Source organism: Podarcis cretensis (genome assembly GCF_951804945.1).
Source record: "Podarcis cretensis genome assembly, chromosome: 2".
Taxonomy (NCBI): Eukaryota; Metazoa; Chordata; class Lepidosauria; order Squamata; family Lacertidae; genus Podarcis; species Podarcis cretensis.
Genome location: NC_137171.1, coordinates 6,427,165 through 6,445,573, shown reverse-complemented (window position 1 = coordinate 6,445,573; position 18,409 = coordinate 6,427,165). Strand labels below are relative to the sequence as shown.

Below are 18,409 nucleotides of genomic sequence, written 5' to 3'. Positions count from 1 at the left end.
CGTAAAAAGGGAATTACAGGCTGACAGCCAAGGTTACACTGACCCTACGTATTACAGAAGATAAAAAAAGAGATAAACATAATTAAGAGTGGGTAAATAGTAAAATAAAACCATGTGCCTCCCATTAAACTTGAGCCATATTTTCCAAAGGTTCAAAGGTCAAGAGCAATGGAAAAGCATCTAGCTGGCAGAAAGGAAGAGAATATTTTGGGAAGTCTTTTTCTAAAGTTGTTTCTTTCTTAAACTGAGATCCTTTTAAGATTTCTTTTCCTTTTAAAAGGTTATTTATGTTATGTATTAAATATATTGGCTTAAGTGTAATTATGCAAAGGAATTAGAAGCTAAGAAATGTTAAATCCTTATGCATATAGTTGGAAGAGATCACAGGGGCCATCAGCCACCAGCCCAGCCCCCCTTGCCAAGCAGGAAACATCATTAGAGCACATATGGTTGTCAGGCCTTTGTTTTAAAGACCTTCAAGGAAGGAGATCTTTCAATGATGATCCTTGACATCTGTTTAAGATAAAAATTTAAGATTAACCATCTGTTTTGGAGGGCAATAGGGCGAGGTGAGCTGGTAATTAAGGTTCCTTGTTGAGACACATGTAAGATATATTACTACTTATTTGTCATTTATAGATAGAAGAATATATAGCTTTTTGTTTCCCATAAAAGGACAAGAGGAAATGGGTGTATCTTTTGTGATTGGTTCTAGCAAACAGCCAATAGGAATTTCAACCAGGCTGATTGGACAGAGGCAGCCACAGCAGGAGCAAGGGGGCTGGATTAAGGAAATATAAGTGCTGGCCAGAATGGCAGGAGGCCAGGCCAGAGCTTGGTAACCATATACCACTGTGCCTCATATTTATTTGTCTGACAAATAAATTATTATTTTAATTTCTCTATTGCTGCGTTGAATATTTCATTCCAGCTAAGCGTTAACCACAAGCAGGGTGCTACACCCTGGAGAACGCTCAGTCGCCTTTCTGAAACATGGTGAAATACACTCACTTGATGTAAGACGGCTTCAGGCATTTTGACCATAACTCACAATTAGCAATTTCATGTTTTGGCAGCTCCTCAAAGTAAGCCAAATACAAAACAAGAGTATCTTCTTACCTGCTTGGCAGCCTTTCCTTACATTTTTCAGGAAGTATCATTGTCTAAGACAGCAGAACCAGCTATTTTCACAGTGTCTCAGCATGTACTTTCTCCCAGAACAGAATTACCTCACATCCCCAAAGCCTACCTTTCACATGCATTGGAGGGGGGGTGTTTAAGAGACGGGTTTAGACAGAAAAGATGACAAGGGCAATTTGAGGAGCTAAGCTCCAACTAGTTGCCCACACTCCCAAGGATGCAGCCTTCGATTTGGACTACAGGCCTGAAAGGTATTTATTTTGCCTTGGTGCAAACGTGCAAACAAAAAAATTCCATTTCTGCTTATTCGTCTGCGGTCCTTCGCAGATATAGCTGTATTCCACCCATCACACCCATAAGAGGCAATTCCTGATTCAGTTCTTATAGCAAAAGGGACCTTTTAGTTTAGAGTTGTGAATGTGTTAGAATATTACTCTTATCACACACATCAGTAATTGAAGAAAGTTTTACAATAGCCTGGTTTGGTTCTCCATTGCTAGGTTATGCACACACTATTAACATTCAAGAACTCTGGATTTGTGTAGCCTGCAACACTGTCATCAGTAGATCCATGGAAATATAAAACAAAAACAATCACACTCCATTAAACAGCAAAAACCAGGGGGGCCACTAGGTGGCGCATCGGAAGATGGCTGACAATAACATCTCTCCAACCCACACGAGGTAATTTGGAGGCTATGATGGGGGTAATTAGCCTCCTTAACCCCCCCAGGATTATGGGGGGGGACGGCCCTTGCCTGCTGTGCCCTATACCACCCCCAAATTTGTGGGGGTGGGGGCACTAGGCACAAAGCCCTCCTGTGGGATTTTCGGCACTCCTCGACGCCGTCCCCGATTCGCGCCGCTGGTTGCAATGATCTTTAAAAGAAATAATTTGGACATGATTAATTGCACATACATCAATGAAAAAGGGGAGTAAATACTGCTGACAGAAGAGATCTCTGATAACAAGACAACAATAAAATACGAGAAGAACGTCAAGATACGGTAATGACTGAGGGGGGAGGGGGGAAAACCTGCCTCTACCTTTTTATGTGATTTAACAAGAATCCCCCTCCCCTAATGAGTCAGAAATCAAGGACTTAAGCTGTGGATTTAAGGCTGTGTGGAGATAAACTTTCGATCCAAAGCAATGTTTCAAGATGAAGCTGGAAAGCTAAGAGTTTTGGAGTGACGCGGTCAGGAAAAAATGCCGTTCGCCATTTTGTGAGGCATTGTGGGAGCTCTTGGGTCTGGGAGGAGAAAGAGAGAAATAGAGTTGTTTACATATCGTGAATCAACTCCTCGGTGGGACTTAAGAGCGACAAATGCCAAAATTTACGATGGATAAAGTGATGTTATCTACGAAGGAGATATATGGAAACCATCTGGACTTAGTGGAGGAACGGGAAATCCACACAGGATTATTACACTTGCTATCGGCTTAAGGAGACTAACAGAAGAGATCGTAAAGGAAAAAGAGAAATTATACGAACAAGATATGATGTGGCAACACCAAGATAAGACTGGATAGAATTATGAACTTTGTTTGGACTGATTGGGACTGATTTGGACATTAACGCAGTAATAAGAAGATGATCTGAATTCCCCTTTGGATCTTGAAGTATGGGTTCCCCCAACAAAATTTAAAAATTTGGCTTTGTAATTCGGAATTTATATGATGTGATTTAATTTGATGTGATTGGCCAGTTAATAAAAATTATTTTAAAAATAAAATAAAATAAAATAAAATAAACAGCAAAAACCAGGTGAGCTTCAAATTAAGACAACTTCTGTTATGTGATGGGCCAGGCTAAGGAAGAAGAATGCAGAGCAGAGGAGGCAGGTGCCACCTAATTCCGGTGGGATGCCAGAAGACTCTTTGTTATATACCCACATCTTCTCTTGAAAATAAATAGTAGACTCTTAAGCAGTACAGTTGTACAAATCCTCAGCACCTAGAAGTGTCTAACCTTGGTTCAGAAGGGGTTTCTGTTGTCACGCTCACTTCTGGGCAATCACATTTCTGGAACCCCAGTGAGAAAGAAAGCATTTGAGGAAATCTAAGCGCTATCTCTCCTCTCACTGGTTTCCCCTTGAAAATCAACCCCTTCTTTCACAACTTTATGTCAGGTACTACAAAATGTGAAGTTCCAGCCTCAAATCTTCAGTCTTACAGCACTTTGCAAGCAAACCTCCTACAAAGTCTATATATTGTATTGCTAAGCATCTCCCCAATCTTTGAAAAGAAAGACTCTGGCATTCATAGAATCATACAGCTGGAAAGGAACCAAGGGTCACCTTGTTTAACCCCCTGCAATGCAGGAATCTCAGCTAAAGCACCCAAGACAGCCTGGCCCTTCCACCTTGTCTACTGTTTTTGAGGCTCATGGTCCTTCTGACACGAGTGAAGGGAGCGAGGCTTTTGATTCCTCTGGTGCCTTGTTCTCCCAATTCCAGCCTTCTAGGATCCCAGTCCCAGCCAGTCCCAGGGGTCGGCCTAGGAGTATGGGTGCATGATACAGCAGGCATTCCAGTCCAGTTTGCCCCGGTCGCAGTCTGCACACCCTGGGCATGGGAGTTGAGGGTCTCAGCTTGCTGGGGGGGGGGATCTTCTTCCCAGCCACTGGTGAGCCTGGCCCTCGCCCAGTTAAGGATGCCAAGAAATATTTGTCGCTTTGCCCGCCTGGGGATGGTCCCTTCCTGGTTCATCTGATGGAAAGCAACACATGGCTCATTATAACCAAGGCCTGGCTGAAAGTACATTACAGAACAACATCAAATTCGTTTTCAACCTCTATGCTTGAAGACCGTAATCCATCTAGATGGTATAGAGCAGACATGGGAAACGCGGCCCTCCAGATGTTTTGGGACTAGAACTCCCATCATCCCTAGCTAACAGGACTAGTGGTCAGGGATGATGGGAATTGTAGTCTCAAAATATCTGGAGGGCCAAGTTTGCCTATGCCTGCTTTAGAATTTCGGTGCCTACAATTCCTAATAGAAAAGCTTCTGGTTTTGTTTGTTTTTACAAAAGTTATTTTAAACATTTTTTTCAATTTATTATACAGTGGTACCTCTGATTACGTACTTAATTCGTTCCAGAGGTCCATTCTTAACCTGAAACTGTTCTTAACCTGAAGCACCACTTTAGCTAATGGGGCCTCCTGCTGCTGCCGCGTCGCCACCACATGATTTCTGTTCTCATCCTGAAGCAAAGTTCTTAACCCGAGGTACTATTTCTGGGTTAGCGGTAACCTGAAGCGTATGTAACCTGAAGCATATGTAACCCAAGGTACCACTGTATATCATTTCCCAGAAAGCTTTTCTACCTTACATGACCACCACATATGATAAAAGGTACCTTCTTTTTCTTTACTTTTCCAGCAGGTATTTGTACTTGCTTTATACATTTTTGCTCACTTGCTAGGAGTCAAATACCACCGGTACATGATTTTCATATAAACTTTTTTCAGTGTACAACATGCTGTGAATTTCAAATCTGTTTTCCAGTGTATCATTACAAATTTAACCTTTTGTTGTTGTTTTTTTAATTTCATATTTATTAAGATTTTTGAATACAAATGCATAAATAAAAATTACTTATATCATAACATAGTTTCGTCTCTTCTTTGGACTCCCTCACATCTCCCGCTCCCACTTACATTGTTGCAGAAAAATTTTTTCAAGCAAATTACCCACTTGTTTACAACATTTATCTCCGCTCATTTAGATAAAATCTAACAATTCTCCAAAAAAAAAAAATTATATTTTCCTTATTTCTCACTTATCATCAAGATCAAATCTAATTCAATGGTAGGCAGTTATTTATGATCTAGCATCCTTCTTAGCATTCAACCAAATTACAGTATTTCTGTAAATAAGTCTTAAATTTCCCCCAGTCCTCCTCCACCCTCTCTTCTCCCAGGTCTCGGATCCTGCCAGTCATCTTGGCCGGTTGCATATAGTCCATCAGCTGCATCTGCCACTCTTCCAGTGTGGGTAGATCTTGAGTTTTCCAATTCTTAGCGATGAGTATCCTTGCTGCCGTTGTTGCATACATAAAAAATGTTCGGTCCTTCTTTAACACCTTCTGGCCGACAATACCCAGAAGGAAGGCCTCTGGTTTCTTAGTAAAGGTATACCTAAATACCTTCTTCAGCTCATTATATATCATTTCCCAGAAGGCCTTCACTTTAGGGCAGGTCCACCAGAGGTGAAAGAATGTTCCTTCATGTTCTTTACACTTCCAACATTTATTATCAGACAAATGGTATATTTTGGCAAGTTTAACTGGGGTCATGTACCATCTATATATCATTTTCATTACATTTTCCTTCAGAGTATTACATGCAGTGAAGTTCAACCCAGTGGTCCACAACCTTTCCCAGTCCTCAAACATAATATTATACCCAATGTCCTGTGCCCACTTTATCATAACCGATTTAACCATTTCATCTTGTGTATTCCATTTTAACAGCAAGTTATACATTCTTGACAATACCTTAGTCTTTGGCTCTGACAATTCTGTTTCCAACTTCGATTTCTCCACCTGGAACCCTACCTTTTTATCATTTTTAAAGACTTCTTTAATCTGAGCGTAATGTAACCGGTCTCGCACTTTATCCTTCATTTTCTCCAAACTCTGCAATTTCCAATTGTCTCCGTCTTTTTCTAATATTTCCCAATATTTTGGCCATTTGGCCTCCATATTGGGTCTTTTTCGGGCCTTAGCTTCCAGAGGTGAAAGTCACCTCGGAGTTTTGTTTTCCAATAAGTCTTTGTATTTTGTCCAGACATTGAATACTGCTTTCCTGACAATATGGTTCTTAAAAACCTTATTGATCTTAACCTTGTCATACCATAGATATGCATGCCAACCAAAAGCATTGTTGAAACCTTCCAAGTCCAATATAGCAGTGTCTTCGAGAAGTAGCCAGTCTTTTAGCCAGCAGAAAGCTGCGGCTTCATAGTACAGCTTTAAGTCTGGCAGGGCGAAGCCCCCTCTTTCTTTCGCGTCAGTTAGTATCTTAAACTTAATTCTGGGCTTTTTGTCCTGCCAGACAAACTTAGATATATCTCTCTGCCACTTCCGGAAGCACTCCGTCTTGTCCACAATCTGCAATGTTTGAAACAAAAACAACATTCTTGGCAATACATTCATCTTAACAGCAGCAATTCGGCCTAACAAGGAAAGCTTCAATTTTGTCCAGCTATCCAAGTCTCTCTTAATCTCCGACCAGCATTTTTCATAGTTATCCTTAAATAGACTCAGATTCTTTGCTGTTATATTTACCCCTAGGTACTTTACTTTTTTAACCACAGTTAATTCTGTTTCTCTCTGAAACCGTTCCGACTCTGTATCTGTCAGATTTTTTCCCAGCACCTTAGTTTTCTGTTTATTTAGCTTAAATCCCGCCACCCGACCAAAATCTTGAATCAATTGTAATACTCTTATTGTACTAGATTCTGGCTCCTGCAGGGTCAGAACCAGGTCATCTGCAAAGGCTTTAAGTTTATATTGTTTCGCTCCGACCTGAATCCCTTCCACCAACCGGTCCCCTCTAATCATATTCAAGAGCACCTCCAGAACCGATATAAATAACAAAGGGGAAATCGGGCAGCCTTGTCGTGTTCCTTTTTCAATTTTAAACTCTTCTGTAACCACATTATTTACTATCAATTTAGCCTTTTGTTCTGAATATATTGCATCAATCCCATTCTCAAAACCCCGACCCACTCCCATTTCTTTTAAATTTCCCTTCATAAATTTCCAAGAGATATTATCAAAGGCTTTCTCCGCATCTATGAAAATTAGCACTGCTTTAGTGTTTATGTCTGTTTGCAAAAGTTCCAAAATGTCAATAATGTTCCTTGTATTAGCAAACATATGTCTACCTGGGAGAAAGCCTGCCTGGTCTTTGTGAATTACTTCATTTAAACCTTCATTTAAATTTAACCTTTTGTATACCATTCCAAGAGCAATTTATACATTTTCGACAATAATTTCAAATTGTTTTCTCACAGGTCTTTTTGTTTTTGACTGTCTTAAAGATATCATTTAATTGGTGAAACTGTAACCAATCCCTTAATAAATCCCTTATCTCTTCAAAATCTTTCAGTTTCACCTGATGTTCCACCTCGGTTAACAGCTCTCTATATGTCACCCTATTACTTCTCACATTTAATTTTTTCAAAGATATCACTTCTAATGGGGAAAGCCACCAAGGTGTTTTCTGTTCAAGTAAATTTTTATATTTTCCCCATACAGCAGATATGTCCAACCCATTGATCACAGGCCCGATTCCTGTCGCTCCCGGGCCCAAGGCAGCCCAAGCAGCGGCGTAGCATGGGTTGTCAGCACCCGGGGCAAGGCAAGTAATTTGCGTCCCCTAACCCGGGGCAAGGCAAGTAATTTGCGCCCCCTAACCCAGGGCAAGGCAAGTAATTTGCGCCCCTAACCCCTAACCTGCCGTCGCTGCCAGCTTCTTCTTGCTGCTACCTGGGCTGGTTGGATGTGGTTAAAATTTAAATTTAAATTTAAATTGGCAAGCAGTTGAAGAACCTCAAACTGATTAGCCAGTGCCTCTGGATAGATCAGGCCAGGGATTTTCTGTATCATCTGTATCTTTATTCCACTTTCCCACACAATGTCGCCAAAGTGACTCCAAGTATATCAAATGAACGAGTAATATTCAAAAAACTTATTAGAAACAATTAATCCAAATATCCAAATATCAGTGAGTAAAAAAAAATTAAAAACTATGCAATCAGCTTAATTCAACCTTTATAAGAAGCTGATCTGAAAGACATTTGCTTTGTGCCTTTGACAGCAGCTTATTCTGTGACATCAGCAGGTGAAGCTCCTTGTGGTGTGAAGAGAAACATTGACACCTGATAATGTCCACAGATCATGCTGCTCTTTAAAGCACATATATGAAAAGCCGTAAGTGATGGTACAAAATGGTAACTTTAACTGACAAGCAGGTGATGCTGGACTCTGAATTTTTCCTCCTAAGAGCAGCTGGGAGGAGCTGAAATCCACACCAGGAAAATGACTCAGAAGGAGGAGATATGTGCTGCCCTTTCTTCAGAAATGCTGCCTGATCCAATCTAACATTAATATAACTTCTCCATAGTGGCTGCTGAGACTGAGAAAACAAGGGAGATTATTGTACTATTGTTAATAAATGATATAAATCATTTATTAATGATACAAACCCCTCTTTCTTAGTTATTTCTCTCATCACCCACTCATAAACACCCTCTCAGTGTTCCATACATGCTATATTCTACACATATTATGTCTTATTAATTTTATAGCAAAATCCCTATAAAATCTCCTAACCAACCTGTGCAAAACGTAGGCCCAAACTACAGACTCTATTCTCTGACAGCATGCAGGGAAATCAGGTGGCTGCTGTGCAAATTGATGCCCAGGGCTCCATACTATCCTCCACTTCAGTGCTGTGCTCATTTGACAGAGGGCAATGACAGAAGTCGCAAGAGTGTCTGTGCATGGATCCTAAGCACTAAGTGAGCAAAAGATGTGTGGGATAGAAGCTAAGATGGGTGCCTTGACTTAACAGCGTCATCTTTGGCATATAGTGCATAGTACACACACACACAGCACTCACCAGAATGCAGATATACCCACATTTCCAAAGAATTGTGTATATCCAATAATTAAGGCAGGTGGGAACCTGGAACAATAAGAATAATTTTTTCTTCTCACACAGGGCTCTGGGGTTTGGTGAACAATGCAGCCATTGCTGCCCCATCAGCTCCCAGTGAGTGGCTGACCAAAGATGGCATTGCAAGGATGATTGACGTCAACTTTCTTGGGATGTTTGACATGACGCTACACATGCTGCCCCTGGTGAGAAGAGCCAGAGGGAGGGTGGTCAACATGTCCAGTATAATGGGGCGATTGGCATGCTTTGCAGTACCCTATACCGCATCCAAGTACGGCGTGGAAGCCTTCTCTGACATCCTGAGGTAAACATGATAGTTCTGTATCTTCCTCTTTTTCCTTGCTTTAGTGGGATGTCTGCTTCTCCAGCTAAGTTTCAAGCAGAGGACAGCAATGAATAAAGAGCAGGTGCTGGGACATGTGGACTGCACCAGAGACTTACCAAGTAATCAGCAGGGGTTTGCGCACCTAAGTCAGCTCTTTCTCTTGAGGAAACAATTTAATGTACCAGCAAGAGTTGTAAGCACCAACCTCCTGGTGGCTGCCTCTGAATATGCCTGATGCCGGGTCATAGACAATGCCCTGGTGCCTCAAGACAGAAGAAGACAGGAAGCTGCATTTCACCACATCTCCCTCTCTCCCCCCTTCTTCTTCTTCTTCTTCTTCTTCTTCTTCTTCTTCTTCTTCCTCTGCTTGTTCTTCTTCTTTAAGGAAAGATGTTCTATTCCATGGAAGCTGTTGTGACGTGGGGTTTGTGATTTCAGCTCTCTTGACATAATATGCTGGAGACAGTTCTCTAGTAACACTTCTTTATTAAAGCAACAAGACTGAGACCTGGGGAGGGGAGAGCTACATTTATAGGGACAGGGAACTAGCTAGAAAGGATACATTTTGGAGGGAACAATATCAGGCAATCACAGTCCTGCCTTTTGGAGGAAACCAATAAGACAAAGGATCCAAATACAGCAGCTTAAATGAACCAATAGTAGCTGTACCCTCTGGAACCAAAAGGCAGTTATTTTACCCTAATGCAAATACAGACAATAATAATACAGATATAAAATCCTTTGACTCAATACACAACAGAAGCCAAATCATGATCTTCCTTATTATTCTGGTTCAGTAACAAGATGTGTTTCTTGATTTTTTCCTCCTCAATTCAGGAGAGAGATGCATCCTTTTGGGGTCCGAGTCAGCATTATTGAACCCGGTTTTTTCAAAACACCCATTCAGTCAAACATGATAGAGAGCTACAAGAATGCATGGAGCCAAGCCCCTTCTGACATCAAGGAAGCCTATGGGCAGCGCTACTTTGAGCGCAGTGAGTAGAAATGGGTGGGGGGAAGAATTCAGTTTGCTTTGCAATGTGCAAAAGCCTGCAATTAAAGCTGCGCACCTGGTCCTTCAGGGGCACAGTTACCCCATTCAGGACCAGGAAATCCTCCACACCTGCCCGCCTCCTGTCCCCCAAAAACAGTACTTCTGTCTTGTCAGGATTCAACCTCAATCTGTTAGCCGCCATCCATCCTCCAACCGCTTCCAGACACTCACACAGGACCTTTACCGCCTTCACTGGTTCTGATTTAAAAGAGAGGTAGAGCTGGGTATCATCTGCATACTGATGAACACCCAGCCCAAACCTCCTGATGATCCCTCCCAGCGGCTGCATGTAGATGTTGAAAAGCATGGGGGAGAGGACAGAACCCTGAGGCACCCCACAAGTGAGAGCCCAGGGGTCTGAACACTCATCCCCCACCACCACTTTCTGAACACGGCCCTGGAGGAAGGAGCGGAACCACTGTATGACAGTGCCCCCAGCTCCCAGCCCCTCAAGACGGTCCAGAAGGATGTCATGGTCGATGGTATCAAACGCCGCTGAGAGATCCAGCAGAACTAGGAAACAGCTCTCACTTTTGTCCCTAGCCCGCCGGAGATCATCAACCAGTGCGACCAAGGCAGTTTCAGTCCCATGATGAGGCCTGAATCCCGACTGGAAGGGATCCAAATGGTCCGCTTCTTCCAGGGGTGCCTGGAGTTGTTCAGCAACCACTCGCTCAATCACCTTGCCCAAGAATGGAAGGTTTGAGACTGGGCGATAATTGGCCATCGTGGCCGCATCTAGAGATGGTTTTTTAAGAAGCGGTTTAATAACCGCCTCTTTCAGCGGGTCTGGGAAGGCTCCCTCACGGAGGGAAGCATTCACCACCCCACGAAGCCCATCGCCCAGTCCTTCCCGGCTAGCTTTTATAAGCCAGGATGGGCAAGGATCCAGGAGACAGGTGGTTGGCTTCACTCGTCCAAGCAGCCTGTCCACATCCTCGGAGGTAACAGATTGGAATTGATCCCACACAACTTGACCAGACAGGACTCTAGCACTCTCCCGCCCCGGCCCTGCTCCCACGGTGGAGTCTACTTCTTCCCGAATCTGAGCGATTTTATCTGCAAAAAAATTTGCAAAATCATTGCAGGAGAACATGTGGCCCGTACTGGGCCCCGATGTTACAGGTGGTTCCGCTAAATTGTGAACCACCTGAAAGAGTCTCCTGCTGCTGTTTTCTGCAGATGCAATAGAATATGGGGCAGGAGATCTCCAGGGAGAAGATTCCCCATGTGCCAGAGAGGAAGCAGCTGGGATCCTATGTTTCAAGCAGCTGGGGAGAAATTGTCTGGGGGTGTCAGACTGGAGGCCCTGACCCACAATCCAGAAGGAAGGGGGGCAGAGGACTGGACCCAACATGGACTGAGAACTGTGTTCAATATACTCAAGGGAAGAAGAAGAAGAAGAAGAAGAAGAAGAAGAAGAAGAAGAAGAAGAAGAAGAAGAAGAATAGTAGTAGTAGTAGTAGTAGTAGTTTGGATTCAATATCCCACTTTATCACTACCCGAAGGAGTCTCAAAGCGGCTAACAATCTCCTTTTCCCTCCCTCCCCCACAACAAACACTGTGAAGTGAGTGAGGCTGAGAGACTTCAGAGAAGTGTGACTATCCCAAGGTCACCCAGCAGCTGCATATGGAGGAGCGGAGATGCGAACCCGGTTCACCAGATTACGAGTCCACCGCTCTTAACCACTACACCACACTGGCTCGCCCAGAATTCTGGGGAAACCTAGGCAGGCTACCTCAAAGCAGGAGGAGAGAGGTGAAAGCTAAGAGAATACGGAAGGTGTGGGTTGGTTGGTTGGTTGGTTGGTTGGTTGGTTGGTTGGTAGGTAGGTCATTCATCATAACCTCCAATCCCCTACACTCATCCTTCTGAATTTTTTGCAAGTTACCTTCCTATGAACACCTTTATGATGTATGAGCAGACCACAGTTAAGAAACTTGGGGTGCAGCAAGATTAGCATCTGTCGTCTTCACAGAAAAGATCTGGGGCATTCCAGGTACATGGGATGTGGTGGAGGCTGGTCCACTAGATCTACTGGAAGCATGATCTACCAAGTCTTTCCCCATCCACCATACAAATGATTGGACATCTTTGTTCTATCCCTACATATGCCAGAATAGAGGGAAAGGGTCGAACAAATTCTTTTTTAAAAAACATACAATTTTATTAGTTTTTACATATATTTTCCAAACAGAACATATCATCTCATCTCATTTTATACAACATTTTGGCTATTTTAGCCTGAGACTTCCATCAACCACGTCTAATGATTTTCAAACCTCATCTCTTAATCTTACATTTGTTATCCTATCTTTTACTTTTAATCATCCATAACTTAAAGTCCACTCTCATAAATCTTTTCTGCAATATTTCATATAGTTCTCCTTACAAAACTTCTTGTAGTCCTACAAGCGTAGTCAGTTGGTTACAATTGTCTTTCAGGTAACTCGTATATTTACTCCAATTTTTCAAGAATTTCTGGTCCCGCTGGTTTCGAATTCTCCCTGTCATCTTATCCAATTCTGCGTAGTCCATCAATTTCATCTGCCGTTCCTCTTTCGCCAGTAGTTCTTCCTGCTTCCATTTCTGTGCCAATAATATTCTTGCAGTAGTTGTCGCATATAAAAACAGTTTTTTATCTTGTCTTTTAATGTCAGAGCCTACAATACCAAGTAAAAATGCTTCTGGATTTTTTTAAAAATGTAAACATCTTTTTCATCTCATTATAAACCGTTTCTCAGAAACCTTTCACTTTCTTACATTCCCACCACAGATGATAAAAAGTGCCTTCCTTTTCCTTACATTTCCAACATTTATTGCTTATTTTATACATTTTAGCTAATTTCACTGGTGTAATATACCATCTATACATCATTTTCATTACATTTTCCTTCAAAGCATTGCATGCAGTAAATTTTGTTCCTTCTTTCCATAATTTCTCCCAGTCTTTTAGCTGTATATTATAACCAAAGTCTTTGGCCCAATGTATCATAACCGACTTAACCTCTTCATCTTTCAAATGCCATTCCAACAGCAATTTATACATTTTTGACAATGTTTTAAATTTGTTATTTAATATTTCCATTTCAAATTTTGACTTAATATAACCAAATCCATTTTTCTTTAAATCTTCTTTAAACATTTCATTAATTTGGCGATAGGGGAACCAATCATTTACATATTCTTTTACCTCTTCATAAGGTTTAATTTTCCAACTATTTCCTTCTTCTCTTACTAACTTTTCATATGTGGCCCAATTTTTGCTCATATTTATCTATTTTACACCCATTGCTTCCAAAAGTGACAACTACCATGATGTTTTACGTTCTAATAGGTTTTTATACCTATCCCATATTTCATATAGAGATCTTCAGAATATGCGGTTTCCAAATCCTTTAGGCACTTTTGTTTTCTCATACCATATATATGCGTGCCAACCAAACCTATGATCAAATCCTTCTAAATATTTTCTAACAACATTCCTTCATCCAATAGAGGCAGGATGCTTCATAGTATAACTTCAAGTCTGGCAAGGCAAAACCCCCTCTTTTACTAATATCAGTTAACAATTTAAATTTAATTCTTGGTTTCTTCCCCTGTCAGATGTGTCTTGAAATTATTTCCTGCCACTCCTTAAATATAGCTGCCCCTTTGATTATCGGAATTGATTGGAACAAAAATAATATTTTTGGTAGCACATTCATTTCTTCAGTTTTCCTTATACTCTTTAGGAGGACCTCCAGTACCGATATGAATAATAATGGTAACAATGGACACCCTTGTCTTGTACATTTCATAATTTCAATATATTCTGTTATAACATTATTTACTATCAAATTCGCTTTTTGATTTGAATATATTGCTTTTATTCCTCTTATAAACAATTGTCCCATGTCTTATAAACAATTGTCCCATGTCCATTAATTCTAAAAATTTTATCATAATTTACCAAGATATATTATCAAAAGCCTTCTCTGCATCCACAAATATTAATATTTTGGTTAACTTTGACATCATTTGGTTTTTTTAATTAGCTTTTTCTCATTTTTCATCATCTGATTTAAAATTTCCATTTTTTTCTCCTCTGTTAGAAAATCCCCGCCGCGGGGATTCGAACCGCCGATCTTACGATCAGCAAGTCCTAGGCACTGAGGTTTTACCCACAGCGCCACCCGCGTCCCTAAAGTTGTATGATACTGCTTTAAATGTTTCGTGAAAATGGGGCTAAAGAGTCTTGAGGCATTGTAATCCAAAAGTGTCTTTGGTTGAATCTCAATTTTTATAACTCTAGGTATTAGTTCGCTGAATGTCCAAACATAGTTCTGTTTGTGATGGCGTGGGATTCGGATTCAGATGCTGAACCTGAGGAATCCCAGCCTGCACAGGATTCCCCACCTACAGAACCAGCTGAGCCGGGGCTGGGGCATGAGCCCGAAGGGTCCTCACCTGTGCTGGATCCTCAGGTGCAGGCACCAGCTGAGTCTGCTCTGGCTCCAGAGGGGGTGGAGGACCCACTGCCTGCAGGTGCTCCACTCTCAGCCCCGTCGGGGAAGCTGAGGTTGCCTCTGGGTCCGGTAACCCTCCAGCTTCTCCTGAGCTGCAGAGGCTCAGGGCAGAGAGGCGGAGGGAACTATGTTTCCGCAGGAGGAGTGCTTGCCTCCAGGCCAGGAGAAGTGAGTCACCTGAGGATCGGGGCCACCCTGTGCCTCAGGGCAGATAAAAGTCAGTCCCAAGTTGTGGGAGCAACTTCGTTGGTTGTCAGTTCCTGCCCGAACCCTGTCCTGCTATCCTGCCGGAGCTCCTGACCTCACCCGACTACCTGCCCTGCATCCAGCTTCAACTTATTCAGACTACCTCCATACTGCAACATCAACCTCTGACTGGACTCAGACCTTGCCTCTCAGTTAGCCCATGGGACCAGCATGCTGTTCTTGCGGCTGATTGATTTGGCTCTGAAAAGTGAATAAATTGTTTTTCTAATGGGTGTCTCAGTCTCCAAACATCTACCAGATTACAACTTTCTACTAAAGAGAAGAAAGTTTTGGGTAACTTTCCTTCTTTTGATTTCATTTTTCTTCTTAATCTGTCCATTTCTAATGAAATAACCCCATTCATGTTTTGATCAACATTGTCAAACAATTTCTCTTCTAAAGATTTATAAAATTCAGTCTTACAGCCGTTTGGTGCATAAATTCCAACAATTAAGTTTTTCGCCTTGCCACGTGACTTGTACTGCAGTCATCCTACCTTCCTTGTCCTTGAAGATTTGCCATGCTTCAAATTTGTGTTTTATATACAAAACTACCCCTCTCTTCTTACTTCCATCTGAAGATATAAATTCATTCCCTAGTTTTTTATTAACCAAAATTCTGTTTTCTAGCTACGTGAGTCTCTTGTAAACAGATAATATCCAAATTCTTTTTCAACAAAACATGCCCAATTTTCTTTTATTTTTATTGTTTAAATCATTAACATTCCATGTCCACGCTTTTAATGCCATCTTGATTTCTTTTACTTTTTGTTAAAAGAAAAGAGAAAAGGTATTTAAACCTGTCCTCCTCCTCCTTCCTTATTATCTTCTTATTCTAGGTCCGGGGTCGCTGCTGCTGTCTTCTTCCTTGCCTAGCTATTTGTATCTTCTCATAGATTTCTTTGTCTCATCCACATTTTTAAGTTGAAACCACTTTTCTTTGTAATAGAATGAGACCCCTTCTGGGAATTCCCATTTGAATTCAATATAGTTTTTTCTCTGTATTTGTGTCAGTCTTGTAAGGCTGGCATTTCTTCAGGAGACGAAGTGGGATGTCCTTAAATATGATTATAAATGTTCCATCAATAGAGTCTTTGTTCTCTGTTTTTCTTCAGGATCAGATTCCTCATCTCTCTATCTTTAAATATGATCAAACAATCACCTGAGAATTTTTAAGCTTTAGTAGCTTTTGTTTTGATCCCGAATGCACTTTGAATTGTATTTGCTACGTCCTCTGCTTCCATACTTAACCATTGTGCAATCTCAATGATCAATTTTCTCATGATATTTCCCCCTGGTGTTTATGGAACCATTCTAAATCTCAAATTCATTTCTCGCTGCTTCATTTCATTAAAAGAAATAGCATCCCATAAGTCTTCCTGCGTCTTACTTATTTCGGACACATCTCCTATGGTCTTTTCTTCCTCCTTTTTCAACTCTCTCATTTCTCGCTGTGCCTGTTTCATTCCTTCTTCCAAGCTTTGCATCCTTTTACTTATTTCCTTCATCTGTTAAATCTAAGGAAGGTTTAGGGAATAGTTTACAACAATATGTTCCAGACTTCGTTGTTCAGAAGAAGTATAAATGAGCTGGGCATCTTCCGCCACTCGTTTGGCTAATCCACAGATTTTGAAGCTTTCCCGAAAAAACCTCACAATAAAAACCAATAAGAAAAAATAAAATACAATATCTTGAGCCACTTGCTGGCTTAATTCCACACAGTTCCACGCAGTCGCTATTCACTATAGAAGAAGAATCCCAGGAGTCCAAAAAACAACTTAAAGACAAGGGAGCGGGGGGGGAGTTCTAACACTCTCCTCTCCACACAGCTTCTCCCCAAGGTGTTCGGAGGTACAACTATTTTATAAAGTTTTAAATAGGTCTATCTATGCTGGACATTTGCAGGTCCTGCTAAAAGAAAGCTGCTATTTGGCTTCTTTTCCCCTTAACAGTTTTTAATTTCAATCTACGCAGTTCCACAAAATTGGAAGTAAAAGTTTCCAGGAAGCTCTCCCCCCTCCCTGCCCCATGGTATCCAAAAAGCCTCAAAAGAATGTATAATATATCCAGATTAAGAGGTTTTTTCACGCCTTTCTCAGTAAATGTTCAGTCTTTTCAAATAAAGAACAACTGTAATTGTGAATCTTATATCTCCGCTGTAGTAAAATAGAGTCAAGTTCTCTAGGAAATTCATGCAACTACCTTCAGATCACAAACAGAGCTGACCTCCTTTTTTTGCAAACCACTGTCATCTGAATTATTATAACACCAAATTAATTTTTTTTATGTGTATGCAATTATACATTTTCTTTCTTTGTATCTCTGTGACTTCCCTCCACCTGTGCTTAGCATCATTTAATTATTTTTATATCATTTAATATTGTGTTAAAGAGATACATTATACATATTAACCCATAAAATCTTTGTTTTATTTTTTAACCTTAACTTTGCGAATTTCAGTCTATGCATATCAATAAATTTATTTTGGAACAATGTTTTGTCATGTATTCGTCTACATACTCCCATTCCTTCCTTAATTTCTGATTTGGTTGTAATCTGATCGCTGGCGTCATTTTGGCCAGATTGACAAACTCACAAAATTTATTTTGCCATTCCGCTACTGAATGAACAAAGTCTGCTTTCCAATTTTTCGCAACTGGAATTCTAGCGGCAGCTGTTGTGTATAAGAATATTTTTTTCTTGTCATTGGGGATGTCTTTTGTCACTATACCTAAAAGGAACACTTCTTGCCTTTTCTTGAATGTTGTTTTAAACATCTTTTTTGGTTCTTCATGGATACTACACTAGAACTTTTTTATTTTCTCACATCCCCACCATACATGATACATTGTTCCTTCTGCCTTCTTACATCTCCAACATACAGTGGTGCCTCGCAAGACGAAATTAATCCGTTCCGTGAGGCTCTTCGTATAGCGGTTTTTTCGTCTTGCGAAGCAAGCCCATTGACAGCTTAGCGGATTAGCGCTATTAGCGGTTTAGCGGCTTTTAGCGGATCAGCTGATAAGCAGCTTAGGGCTTAGGAAAAGGGGGGAGGGGAAAAACCCTGCAGGAACTCGCAAGACATTTTCGTCTTGCGAAGCAAGCCCATAGGGAAATTCGTTTTGCGAAGCGCCTCCAAAACAGAAAACCCTTTCGTCTAGCGGGTTTTCCGTCTTGCGAGGCGTTCGTCTTGCGGGGCACCACTGTACATTTGATTTTAATTTATATATTTTACCTAATCTGGCAGGGGTCATATACCACCTGTACATCATTTTCATCCGATTTTCCTTTATTGTGTAACCAGGGCCGTCTTTAGCAGATGTGGCGCTGGGGTGCAGATATCCTCCCAGCGCCCCCAAATTACCACGGATAGTGGGGGAGTGAAGCTGCACACTGCCAGCCATGGGGGGAGGCACTACTCTCCCCCATGCCGCTGCGGGAG

General features: G+C 41.3%; 4 protein-coding genes across 4 annotated transcripts in view; 3 read left to right on the top strand and 1 right to left on the bottom strand.

Moving 5' to 3' along the window:
- The window catches only part of LOC307210720 (retinol dehydrogenase 7-like), a 149,893-nt gene extending 148,674 nt beyond the window's left edge, over window positions 1-1,219 (bottom strand). The window contains exon 1 of the mRNA XM_079966877.1: window positions 1,120-1,219. The gene's annotated coding sequence lies outside the window, so the exon portion shown is untranslated. The remainder of the gene's footprint in view (window positions 1-1,119) is intronic.
- Window positions 1-18,409, top strand: part of PRIM1 (DNA primase subunit 1) — a 151,463-nt gene that overhangs the window by 61,252 nt on the left and 71,802 nt on the right. The gene's annotated exons all lie outside the window — the stretch shown is intronic.
- Window positions 1,245-18,409, top strand: part of LOC307210712 (retinol dehydrogenase 16-like) — a 40,535-nt gene continuing 23,370 nt past the window's right edge. The window contains exon 1 of the mRNA XM_079966857.1: window positions 1,245-1,391. The gene's annotated coding sequence lies outside the window, so the exon portion shown is untranslated. The remainder of the gene's footprint in view (window positions 1,392-18,409) is intronic.
- On the top strand, window positions 8,062-10,194 carry LOC307210764 (retinol dehydrogenase 16-like). Its single transcript, XM_079966955.1, has 3 exons — window positions 8,062-8,086; window positions 8,880-9,138; window positions 9,997-10,194. The coding sequence occupies exons 1-3, from the start codon at window positions 8,077-8,079 to the stop codon at window positions 10,160-10,162; spliced, it is 435 nt and encodes a 144-aa protein (XP_079823081.1). The 5' UTR covers window positions 8,062-8,076; the 3' UTR covers window positions 10,163-10,194.

Coding starts and splice junctions, on each gene's coding strand:
- LOC307210764 (XM_079966955.1), top strand. Junction 9,139..9,996: donor GCCTTCTCTGACATCCTGAG/GTAAACATGATA, acceptor TCCTCAATTCAG/GAGAGAGATGCATCCTTTTG.